At 44.3% G+C, this 11,987-nt stretch overlaps 2 protein-coding genes across 2 annotated transcripts; both read left to right on the plus strand.

Moving 5' to 3' along the window:
- The first annotated feature begins 765 nt into the window (after positions 1-765).
- On the plus strand, positions 766-8,929 carry stoml2 (stomatin (EPB72)-like 2). The gene is made up of 10 exons (XM_012842159.3): positions 766-923; positions 4,678-4,827; positions 5,132-5,231; positions 5,319-5,377; positions 5,575-5,676; positions 6,099-6,233; positions 6,520-6,664; positions 6,954-7,033; positions 7,600-7,728; positions 7,975-8,929. Exons 1-10 carry the CDS (start codon positions 882-884, stop codon positions 8,113-8,115), a joined length of 1,083 nt encoding a protein of 360 aa, XP_012697613.1. The 5' UTR covers positions 766-881; the 3' UTR covers positions 8,116-8,929.
- A 416-nt stretch (positions 8,930-9,345) lies between these two features.
- On the plus strand, positions 9,346-11,821 carry LOC105900351 (zona pellucida sperm-binding protein 4-like). Its single transcript, XM_031577609.1, has 8 exons — positions 9,346-9,648; positions 9,881-10,068; positions 10,155-10,252; positions 10,332-10,489; positions 10,784-10,976; positions 11,100-11,247; positions 11,327-11,402; positions 11,677-11,821. The coding sequence occupies exons 1-8, from the start codon at positions 9,381-9,383 to the stop codon at positions 11,787-11,789; spliced, it is 1,242 nt and encodes a 413-aa protein (XP_031433469.1). The 5' UTR covers positions 9,346-9,380; the 3' UTR covers positions 11,790-11,821.
- The last annotated feature ends 166 nt before the right edge of the window (positions 11,822-11,987 follow it).

The raw sequence follows: 11,987 nt of genomic DNA on the forward strand, positions 1-11,987 counted from the left end.
TGTGCAAACCGTATGAACCGTACAAGGGACCCCCCAGGATAGGTTGACCTTTGTGTGAGGGACCCCAGAGATGGATGAAGCACTATAGGGCACCCTGGGATGGGAGAAGTATGGTAGGAGGATGTGTGAGGGACGCCTGTGTGTCTCTGTGTGTGTGAAGTGCATGGGTTCCCCAATGCGAGGGCTGTGAACCCCAGAAACATGACTGAATGACAGAAAACTGACATGAATTACGTCTATATGAGGACAATATGCCTGTGTGGTGAGTAGTGTGGTTTTTGGTGTGTCTGCATTAAATGTGGGGAAAGCCGACCTGAGAGCTGAATTAAAAGTTAATGGTGTTCTGTGAGGCGTGGCTGTTGAGCCTGAAAAAATAAAGAAAATATCATTACCCTTCTGACAATAGGTCATTCTATAAAATATAATATAATATTCATATAATATAATATAAACAGTCAGTCAAACAGGAACAGTCGAACATATCCTACTTCATTGTTGGAAATACAGTATTAAGAGAAATCACCTTCTTCAGTCATTAAGGATGGCAAAACACCATGACATTTCTTTGTCAGGTCATTTGAGAACAACAGCAGGCTAGATATGTGGTGACATTATCATTTTTTTTCTTTTCTTTTTCAGAATCTGATTTAGCTAAAATACTAATCTAGTTTTTTTATTGCATGACCTCCTGTTCATTCCAGTCCAGTCGGTGGCGGTAATGCACCTGGTTTGCCAACCGCCAAAAAAACACCAAAGAAGAAAAATAAATGTGTTGTAACTTTGACTTCCGGACCATTCGAGGGTCACGCTTGTAGAAGAAGGTGGTGTGTAGAGGAACCATTCATTCTGTCCGATCAAGTTCAGAAATATTGTTTCTAAGCATGATCAGAACTGTTTTACGGGCTAGTGGTGCCCTTTTGAAGGTAAGAAAGGAAGCTTTTCATGTGGTTGTCGCCCATTGCATTCTTTGCCAAGCAATGCTAGTCGGCTAACTTCAATCTGTAACGTTACTTAGCTGTCCTGTCTTCTAGTCAGTGACAACTGCTCTGACGTATTAGGTCCTAGTGGGGAACTTTTCTTAATGGCAAAGTTCGAGGTTAATTAACTCTTTAGTTTGATGTTGATAATTGCACTTATAAAACACGAGGTCCTGCTGGAACCCATCGTTGGTTCGCTTTTTTCACTTGTAACGTGAGGCTAGCTAGGTCATGCTTAACGTAAACGTAACTTACATTTACATTACATTTAGTCATTTAGCAGACGCTTTTGTCCAAAGCGACGTACAAGGGAGAGAATATTCAAGCTACGAGCAATAGAACCTGGTGTAACAATAAATAAATACTACTTTACATAAGAAATATAACAAAATGAAATAAAAAAAAAAAGAAAGAAAGAAGTGCAGAAATGTAACTGCTGTAATTGCAAGTTACGCACTAGTCGAAGTGCCAGTTAGGACGGGAAGTGCTCTCTGAAGAGTTGGGTCTTCAAGAGCTTCTTAAAGGTAGAGAGGGACGCCCCTGCTCTGGTAGTGCTGGGTTGTTCATTCCACCAACGTGGAACTACAAATGAGAATAGTCTGGACTGCCGTACTTGCACAGACGGCAGTGCCAAACGACGCTCACTAGAAGAGCGCAGCATCCTGGGTGTAACATTTGCCCTTACAAGAGCATTTAGGTAGGTGGGAGCAGAACCATCAAGCACTCTGTAGGCAAGCATAAGTGACTTGAACTTAATGCGAGCAACTACAGGCAGCCAGTGGAGGTCAATAAGAAGCGGGGTGACGTGTGCCCTTTTCGGTTGGTTGAACACCAGACGCGCCGCCGCGTTCTGGATCATTTGTAGTGGTTTCACCACGCAAGCCGGCAGGCCCGTTAGGAGGGCGTTGCAGTAATCAAGGCGGGAATTCACCAAGGTTTACACCAGCAGCTGGGTGGCATACTGGGTTAGGTACGGCCTGATTTTGCGGATGTTGAATAGCGCAAAGCGGCAGGACCTAGAGACAGAGGCAATGTGGTCCGTGAAAGTCAGTTGGTCATCAATAATGACCCCGAGGTTTCTTGCTGTTTTGGATGGAACAAGAGACAAGGAGTCAATATTGATGCTGATGTTGTGGTGGATGGCCTGTTTGGCTGGAAAGACCATCAGTTCCGTTTTGGCCAGGTTCAGCTGAAGGTGGTGGTTTTTCATCCATGTGGATATATCAGCAAGACAGTCCGAGATCCGCGCCGAGACAGTGGTGTCCTCAGGAGGGAAAGACAGAAACAGTTGAGTATCATCGGCATAGCAATGATAGGAAAAACCATGCGAGCGGATGATAGGGCCCAGCGAAGTGGTGTAAATGGCAAAGAGAAGTGGTCCCATCACCGAGCCTTGGGGCACCCCTGTGGTAAGGTGGTGAGGTACAGACAGCTGACCTTGCCATGACACCTTGAACGAGCGCCCAGTGAGGTACGATTCAAACCAGGAGTGCGCCTTGCCAGAAATGCCCATACTTGACAGTATGGACAGAAGGATGCGGTGGTTGACTGTATCAAACGCAGCTGATAAATCAAGCAGGACGAGAGCTGAGGATTGAGCTGCTGCTCTAGCTGTTTTCAAGGCCTCTGTCACAGACAACAGGGCTGTTTCGGTGGAGTGACCACTTTTGAATCCAGACTGGTTTGGATCGAGGAGATTGTTCCTTGATAGGAACTCTGTGACCTGTTTGGAAGCTGCCCTCTCAATGGTTTTTGATAGGAGCGTGAGAAGTGAGACCGGTCGATAGTTTTCCACCTGAGTGGGATCGAGGGACAGCTTCTTCAGCAGCGGTGTTACCCGAGCCACTTTAAATGAAGAAGGGAATGTTCCAGAATTAAATGAAGCATTAATCACCTGTGTTAGTGCCGGTAAGACGGCAGGCGATATGGCTTGAAGGATATTGGATGGGATGGGGTCCAGCGGGCAAGTAGTTGGACGGCTACCTGTTAGGATTTTGGAGACCTCACTCTCGCTGAGAGGGGTGAAAGAAGGAAATGATGAGCCATTGACGGTTGCGCCCTTAGGGGGGGGAGACAGTTGGTCGAACTGTTTCCCGATGGCTGCCACTTTCTCTGTGAAAAAGGAAGCAAAGTTATCAGCAGTGAGGTTAGTAGCTGGGGGAGGAGGAGGAGGGTAGAGCAGAGTTTTGAAGGTGGAGAATAGTCTCCGAGCGTCAGTTGCACCGTTGATCTTGTCGTTGAAAAAAGTCTTCTTAGCAGCAGTGATGCTGGATGAGAAGGAGGCCAGCAGTGTCTGGTAGCTTGCAAGATCGTCCGGTGCTGCAGATTTGTGCCACTTTCTCTCAGCCGCTCTGAGATTGGAGCGCTGCGTTCGGAGGGTATCACTCAGCCACGAATGAGACTGGGTAGAACGAGCAGGTCTGGTGGAAAGTGGACACAAAGTGTCCAAGCATGAGCTCAGAGTGGAGCAGAGTGATTCTGTGGCATCATCGACACCTAGTGAGGAGAAAGTGGATAAAGGTGGAAGAGCAGAAGAAACCAGAGAGGAAAAGTGGGTGGGAGAGAGGTTGCGGAGGTTGCGCCGGAACGAGACCATCGGAGGGGGGACAGAGGGTTGCTCAATGAGCCGAACATCGAAGCGAATGAAGAAGTGGTCCGAGCGATGCAGAGGGGTTACCGTTAGGTTGTCCGTGGTGCAGTTCCGAGCAAGGATGAGGTCAAGCTCTTTTCCTGCTTTGTGAGTTGGAGGAGTGGGGACCTGTTGTAGGTCGAATGAGTGAACCAGGGTTCGAAAGTCAGCTGAGTTGGGATTGTCTAGGTGGATGTTCATGTCGCCAAGGATGAGTGTTGGACACTCCTGCTCAGGGATGGATGACAGCAGGGTGTCCAGCTCATGGACGAAATCACCCTGTTGTCCTGGTGGACGGTAACTTCGACAGTAATGTCAAACTCAACTGTTAGTTTGGTTCATTGTCTGTAGTACTAGTCCTAAGTGACGTTACAGTTAACATGTCCGTCAGGTACTTGCCTGGGTCTTGCTATCCTTCCATGGGACTGCTGCTGTGTTCAGATTGCAAGTGATTGAGTCAGCCAAGGATATACAAAAGATAAAACCCTTAAATGTATATTGCTACTGTAATTCTTGTGCCATACTAGACAAGAATAGTGCCCCTCATACAATATCAAGTCCATCATAATTAATGAAAACAGAATGTTGTGTTGTGACGTTGTGAACACTTTCATTATGTTGTCCTAAGAGTCAGGACTTAAATCTTTGACAGATACAATGCTCAGTGTCTTTCAATATATCCTTTATTATATGTCAGTTCTAAATGAAATATAAAGTGAAATAGGTTTTGTAATATACAATTGGAAGATTTATTGATGTATTTATTGGATGATATACATATGTGTTATTAATGGATATATTGACATATAATTAAAGATTTCACAAAAAAAATCCTCCATAATAATGCTTTTCTCCTTTTGAACCTCTTGTACAGTAGTGAAGGAGCTCAAGTCTTCATCACACGCACAAGATGACTCAGTGTCACAACTGTGTGAATCTGCCACACCACACCAATGTGCCAAACCTCTCTCCTCTGAGCATCCTCTGTGAACAGGTGCCAAGGCTGGATAAGCCAGCACTTGTGTAAGACATCTCACCTGGTGTTTGTTGTGTTTTTTTTTTTTTTTGCAGCACTCTGGGAGGAGTGTGCCAGGTCTGTCGACTCCAGCACAGCAGCGATGGGCCTCCAGCCTTCCCATGAACACCGTGGTGCTGTTTGTCCCTCAGCAGGAGGCCTGGGTGGTGGAGCGGATGGGCCGCTTCCACAGGATCCTAGAGCCAGTAGGGTTATCACCTATCCTATGATGCATAATCAGATTAGATATGACTTGAATTAATTAGGTGTTTTGTATCAAGATTACACACACATACATTTTTCTCTTTTCTTTGAGTCCCTCTATCATTTTTCTCTGTTTATTCCTACTCACACTTCCACTCTTTTACTTTTTTCATTCAACCTCTCTTTTTCTCTGTCCCTCCCACATGCACACTTCTGCTGCTTATTTAAAATAAATAAGTAATGTTTGCCATCAATCGTAAGGCAATTGTTAAGGCATATTCTTAATGCATCACCACATTTCTGCAGGGGTTAAACTTCTTAATTCCGATCCTGGATAGAATCCGCTATGTGCAGAGCTTGAAGGAGATTGTGATTGATGTGCCAGAACAGTCTGCTGTTTCTCTAGGTGAGTAGAGTTCCCTTTAACGTATAGAAGCCAAGTTACAAGTAAAGCACATACATGGTGTTAACCAAAGCATAATTTCCATTTCAGACAATGTCACTCTACAGATAGATGGAGTTTTGTACCTCAGGATACTGGACCCATTTAAGGTAAATATATTAAGCCTAGTCCCTTTATTCCTCTTTAAAAAAATAATTTTAGTGGTATGCAATGTGTAGCTATGGGGATAAAATACGCATATTAGAGAATCTGCATGTACATAAAAAAAGAATCAGGTTGAAGCGCAACATGGTTGTAGCCTTTAAGGTATTTCAGATGTACATTTTCTCTTGTGTGTTTTGTCCAGGCCAGCTATGGTGTGGAGGACCCAGAGTATGCGGTCACCCAGCTGGCACAGACTACCATGAGATCAGAGTTGGGAAAGCTGACCCTGGACAAAGTATTTAGGGTATGACGGTCATCCTCAGCATTCCCCTTTCACTCCAGTAGTGAATAACACCTGTTTATTTATGCTTGTTACACACACCGGGTTGTCATTTTCTCCCATAGTATTTTAAACCATTGAAAGAAATCTTTTAACTGTCGTGGGGCGACAGTGGTACAGGAGGTAGAGAAGTCGTTTAGTAATCAGAAGGTTGCTAGTTCGATTCCCTGTCGAAGCGTCCTTGAGCAAGACACTGAACCCCTAATTGCTCCTGATGTGCAGTGTGCCATCAGTGTAAATGTAAAATGTGTATACATTGTAAGTCGCACATATGTAAGTCGCTTTGGATAAAAGCGTCTGCTAAAAGACTAAATGTAAATCATTGTTGTGATTTGTGAGTGCAATGAGATGTGATGTGATACTGTCTTTTCTCTCTCGTCCCACAGGAAAGAGAGTCACTGAATTCCAATATCGTCAACTCTATCAACCAGGCATCGGATGACTGGGGCATTCGCTGCCTGCGATATGAAATCAAAGACATCCAAGTCCCGCAGCGGGTCAAGGACTCCATGCAGCTGCAGGTAAGGGTGACAGTCACACTGTTGATTCTGAGTCACTGCTACTTGCTGGTTTCTCAAATGTGAAATCGAAAATATGTTGCCTGCATGCAGATGTAGAGATGACCGACACCCTTAACACTTTTAATCCATTAAGGGATGTTTCAAATGAGAAATCCATGTTCATCCCTATTCTGTTCTACCTTTTTGAATAAGAACAGGCTGAGGTGTCCCAGGCCTTACCAAAGTCCGGGGGATTTTTACATGACGATAGCATCTGAGTCTCTCCTTTCTCGTGTCTGTATGTTAGGTGGAAGCTGAACGGAAGAAGAGAGCCACTGTGCTGGAATCCGAGGGACACCGAGAAGCGGCCATCAACGTGGCAGAGGGAAGCAAACAGGCACAGATTCTCGCCTCCGAGGCTGAGAAGTGGGAGAAAATCAACAGAGCTGCTGGTACGGCCTTACCTGAGGAGCTCTTGCTGCAAACAGCATTGCTTTCCATTCTTTACTACATTTTGTAGTATTACTGTTCTGTTGTATTTGTAATCCACTCAAACCGCTGAGTAATGTCACCTTTAGCTCTTCCCATGAATTGAAATGTATGCATACACTCTGTATGTAGTTTAAAAGTATGTCAGGGAAAGGATTTAAGTCAGTCATATACATGGTGTCATTGTTGGGTCCCAAGATAACCACATCAGGCATGCAAAAATCCTCATTGCTTGGCTGTGTTCTATCCCAGGTGAAGCCAATGCTGTGCTGGCTAAAGCAGAAGCCAAGGCCAGAGCCATCGAGATGCTCTCTGAAGCCCTCACACAACAGGTAACACTCAAGATAATGACACATCAGATGATGGTCACCCTGAATTAATTCAGTTCAATTCCATTGGAGCTTTTACGTGAATGTTGGCCAGTATAGTGTTTGACACCAAATGTAAATGTTTGCTATGGTGTGTTGGCCTTTTGAATTATTCACCCACAATTGTATGTAAATTATGAAAATATTTCAAAAAGCCTCAGGAGGCAGTTTATGAAGCAGGCAGTTATTTAACTTCTGTCAAGTAGGGCTCAAGGACACACTCACCCCTTTATTTTGCTGTGGTGATTGCAGTTTGAATGTGAACAAAAGTTAACTTGTTTACACCAGGCTTGCCTTTTACTTATCAATCACTAAAATGTATCCATAGTTTTTGTGCCAGAGCTCATAAATCAATATGAATTCAATTTGCCGCCAGATGTCATTGATTGATATTGACAGGAATTTTGATGGGGAAAGTGACCTCATTCTTTAAATTGCGCCCGAGGTCCTACCTAACATGGCTTCAACGTGCTCATGGGGAAGCTGCTGTCTTCAATACTGATCTGTTCCCGTTTCCCCTCTCTCTTCAGAATGGCGGTGCTGCAGCGTCCTACAATGTGGCTGAGCAGTACGTCTCCGCCTTCTCCAATCTGGCCAAAGAGTCCAACACCATCCTACTGCCCTCTAATACTGGGGACATCAGTAGCATGGTCACACAGGTAAAACAGCATCTTCACACCCACCCACCAATCGTTTTCGATGTGATTCTTTGAATGGACCCCCTTCTTTCTTCGGACTCATACCCTTACTGGTCTCCACCAACTGTCAGTCAATCCGGAAAAAAACGCCTTCATAATTGTTACATTGAAGTGTTCCCTAAACAAGTCTGATTTCTCAACCCAAATGGTCCAGATTAAAGTATTTATCATTTTCTCTCTCGCTCTCTCTCTTTCTCAAATTCTCAGGCTATGACTATCTACAGCTCCCTCGCCAAGCCGACCCAGAGTCCAGGTGCACGCCTGCCTATCTCAGAGGGCCCAAAGTCGGCATCACTGGAGGACACAACCCCAAGAGACAGTGGTGCACCACAGGCTCCTCTCCTCTAGAGGGCGATATGCACAACAAGACATTCACACTGACCATTACTCAAGAAACACACAGAACCAGAGGAACAATCCTGTTTGCCATCAGGGCTGAGGAGGCGACTGTAGAATCGATTCATCTGACCACATTTTTGTCTCTTTGAGGCCCACTCAGGAACTGTTGGTTCTCCTGTTATGGCTGCTGATGAACTTCCATGCATTCAAAGGAGGGGGAAGGAAAGACGGAATAAAGATAGGCACACATGTGGGGAAAGAATGCTCTGAAGGTTAAATGACATTGTCAGCCTTAACTTTATTTTGTTTTCTTTTTTTAATTACATGCTAGGCACACTGTCAAGTCATATTTGTGGAGTCATTCTCAAATTCCTGTAGCCAACTGCAGATACTTTGGGAATAATTATCTTCACAAATGGCATTTATGGAATAGCTATATCTGGTATTTATGGAAGCAGCCCCTTCACATGCAAGAGTTATTGTACTGTGACCATCTCCTTGAAGATTATATGGTGAGCCTAACTTCCCAGAGAAGCCGATATTCGTCCTCAGGACTTTCCCATGATTATCCAGCTATTGGCCCTTGTATTCACACCAATGTTTATACCCACATCTGTGAAAATTGTGAGGGAAGTGAATGAGTGTACCATTGGCTTTGTGGAGCGTATCATTTATGTCTCTTTTTTTTGTTGTTTATTTAATAATCTGAGGCAATTGTATTTTTAATGAGGTCCCATCAGATGGAGTCACAGTATCACACAAAGCACTTGACATTTACGGAGTTGTGTTTGGGAGGGGAAAAATAAAAACAGTATGGAAATCAGTGCATCTGTTTTGTATCCGCAAAATAATACTATGGACCCTGCAGATATTATGGCAGTTCATTTCGCATGATCCAATTTGATCTAATCCATGACATTAGAGAATAGATATATATAATACTAATATAATGATATATCTAAAATGTACTATAATGTATTCTCATACAGGGTTACATAAAATGCAGATTAAATATTTATATTGGAACTGTAAATGAGCCTTGTATTTCTATGTTAAATAAAGACAAAATGTTTTGAGGTTAACTAGGGCCTATGTTAATTAGACTTAAACAACTGTAATTGGACAAACTGTTCACCAGCAACTGTGAAGCAGAGCCTCTGATTAACCTTGGCTGGTGAGGACTTACACATTTAACGAAGGGGGTGTGTCTTCAACACAAATCATATTTAAACCCCTTCTCTAAGGCAGTGACATGTAGCACCCATCCTGGAGTCATGGCTAATTGGGCAAGTAACGTCAACTTTGGAGTGGTTTTGCTGACTTTGTGTATTGGAGCGCATTATGCCCTACAGATTCCACAAGTTCAGTCAACTCAGACTCCACAGAGGGCCGTTCAAGAGAAACAGATTGCCGAGCCTTCCTCCTCCAAGTGCAGGGTAAAGGAGTGGACCCTGTATTGTGGAGACCCTGATATCCCTGCTGCTGAATGTGAAGCTATTAATTGCTGTTTTGAGAAAGGGCAGTGCTATTATGGGAATGCAGGTAAGAGAACAATGACCATAATCACATTTTTATTGTTGGTAACCTGGCTGTTACAAGACAACATGAGAACTTAAAGTGAGGTGGCATGCTGGACAGCTGATCGCATTTAGTGGTACTCATGTTTTTAGTCATGTTGTAGCTGATGAATTTGTCAAATAATGCATTGGGTTAACATCAGTAGAGGATTTCTATCCAAATCTAGAAATTTGACTAATGAACATCTCTCCTGTAGTGACTGTTCAGTGTACTAGGGATGGGCAATTTGTGGTTGTTGTGGCCAAGGCTGCGACCATCCCACAGCTAAACCTGGACACGGTGATTCTGCTGGACGGAGAAGAGGACGCTTGTGCCCCTGTCAACTCCACGGAGGCCTATGTCATCTTCCAGTTTTCTGTCCGTGCTTGTGGCACCAGTGTAAAGGTGGGTATGTGCACCACTTGCATCCCCCCCCCCCCCCCCCCCCTTTTGCTTTTGGGTAACTTCGTGTTTTACAATACTTCTTGCAGGAGGAAGGTGGCTATGTGATCTATGAAAACAGTATGTCTTCATCTTATGAGGTGACTCTTGGCTCACGTGGGTCAGTCACAAGGGACAGCAATTATGAGTGAGTACCTGACCTTTTCCAGCTAACATGGCCTCCTTTGCCAGCAACCATACATTTGGCCTCACTCCTTTTCTTGCAGGCTCCTGTTCCAGTGCAGGTACTCTGAAACAGCTGTGGAGGCTCTGGTTGTGGAGGTTAATGCCATTCCTCCACCACTATCTGTGGTTGCTTCTGGGCCCCTCAGGGTGGAGCTCAGGCTAGCCAGTGGACAGTGCACCACTAAGGGATGCGAGGAAGGTAAGGCAAAAAGCTTATAGAAAGTGTTGTAAGGGCTCCTTTTAGAAGTATCAAAAGAAGGTATTTTTTTTAAGGTACCTTGATGTCATTTAATACAAAAAGGCTTCAGTATTGCTTGGTTTGGCTCTTTCTGCTCTATGTCTTGCCAAATATATGTAAGGTGCTCTGTAATGGTCTTAAAGGGCCTTGCATGAACTGGTAGTTCTCGTTACTGGGAGTAAGTTTGTACTTGCGCTTTGGCCCATTTCTAGAGGTGAGTGCATGTTTGCGTTATAATTCTATTAAAACCTTCAGATGAGGAGGCGTACACTTCATACTACACTGAGGAAGACTACCCAGTCGCCAAAATCCTCAGGCAGCCGGTGCATGTGGAGATCCGTGTGTTGGGGAGGACCGATCCAAACCTCGTTCTCCAGATTGGGAACTGTTGGGCAACGTCCAGCCCCAGCCCCCTCAGTCTGCCCCAGTGGGACCTGTTGGTCAATGGGTATTTGAATCAAAACCTCCCTTGCTGTTGGTTGTTAGCCTGTGTTTGTGTGTCCATCTGTGGTGCTTCTAGTCTCAAGTCAATAAAGGCTGCCGTGGCTTCATTCTGACATGCTTTTTCCAGATGTCCCTCTGACGAGGATCGTTACCTGACCACGTTGCTTCCAGTGACTGGCTTGTCTAGCCATCAGTATCCTACTCACTACAAGCGCTTTGTCGTTCAAATGTTTACCTTTGTAGACAAAGATTCTCTGCTTCCACTTCAAGAGCAGGTACTTCATGGTGTACATTTTGTTTCCCTCTCTGCAACCGACGTAGCATGCCTTCACTCATTGCTTTGTCCTTCCCTAGGTGTTCATCCACTGCAACACAGCAGTGTGCTATCACTCTGCCATGGACTCATGTGAACAGAGATGCAACAGGCAAAGTGAGTTGTCTTCCCCCGTTCAGTGGCCATGTCTTACTGAGGACTGGGTTATTTTTCTCATTGGCTCCATGAATTTTATGCCTACAATGTGATTTAAGTTCAACATAAGTGGTTCACTGGAATTTGGTATTTCATGGAGGACTGGCATTGGATTTAGAGGTGTACATTGTTCCAAATGACTGACTTGGTTAACACAGTGTGTAGTGTGTTCATCCCTGAATGTAACTCAATGTTGATCTAGCAAACATCTGTTAATGTTTCCTTTATGTTGCAGGGAGAGATGTTTCTGGAGTGCCTAAAGAAGTTGCCAAAGGATCTATTCTAGTATCCAGTGGTGAAGTGGTTGTCACTGATAGCAAAGCACTTTTTAAAAGAATGCCTTTTTAAAAAAATAAACTTGTCTTAAGCTTGCTATAAAAGAGTTTCCTTTTTCCGTGGAGTCCTATGAAATCCGTGTACCCTTGACATTTGTAAACTTGCTAGCAGAACAAGGCAGTGGACTCTGATAATGTGGGTGGTCTTTAAATGCTCTAGACTACTTCATGTTTGCCCATCAGGGCTCTGCATGGGGTTCTTGGCCATAAA

This window comes from Clupea harengus, chromosome 12, assembly GCF_900700415.2.
Source record: "Clupea harengus chromosome 12, Ch_v2.0.2, whole genome shotgun sequence".
Lineage (NCBI taxonomy): Eukaryota > Metazoa > Chordata > Actinopteri > Clupeiformes > Clupeidae > Clupea > Clupea harengus.

Bases quoted from the DNA above. Each gene is read 5' to 3' on its own strand.
- LOC105900351 (XM_031577609.1), top strand. From the start codon at position 9,381: ATGGCTAATTGGGCAAGTAACGTCAACTTTGGAGTGGTTTTGCTGACT. The intron at 9,649-9,880 runs GTAAGAGAACAA...TCTCTCCTGTAG, and splicing joins GTGCTATTATGGGAATGCAG to TGACTGTTCAGTGTACTAGG. The intron at 10,977-11,099 runs GTATTTGAATCA...TGCTTTTTCCAG, and splicing joins TGGGACCTGTTGGTCAATGG to ATGTCCCTCTGACGAGGATC.
- stoml2 (XM_012842159.3), top strand. From the start codon at position 882: ATGATCAGAACTGTTTTACGGGCTAGTGGTGCCCTTTTGAAG. The intron at 924-4,677 runs GTAAGAAAGGAA...TTTTTTTTGCAG, and splicing joins CTAGTGGTGCCCTTTTGAAG to CACTCTGGGAGGAGTGTGCC. The intron at 5,378-5,574 runs GTAAATATATTA...TGTTTTGTCCAG, and splicing joins GGATACTGGACCCATTTAAG to GCCAGCTATGGTGTGGAGGA.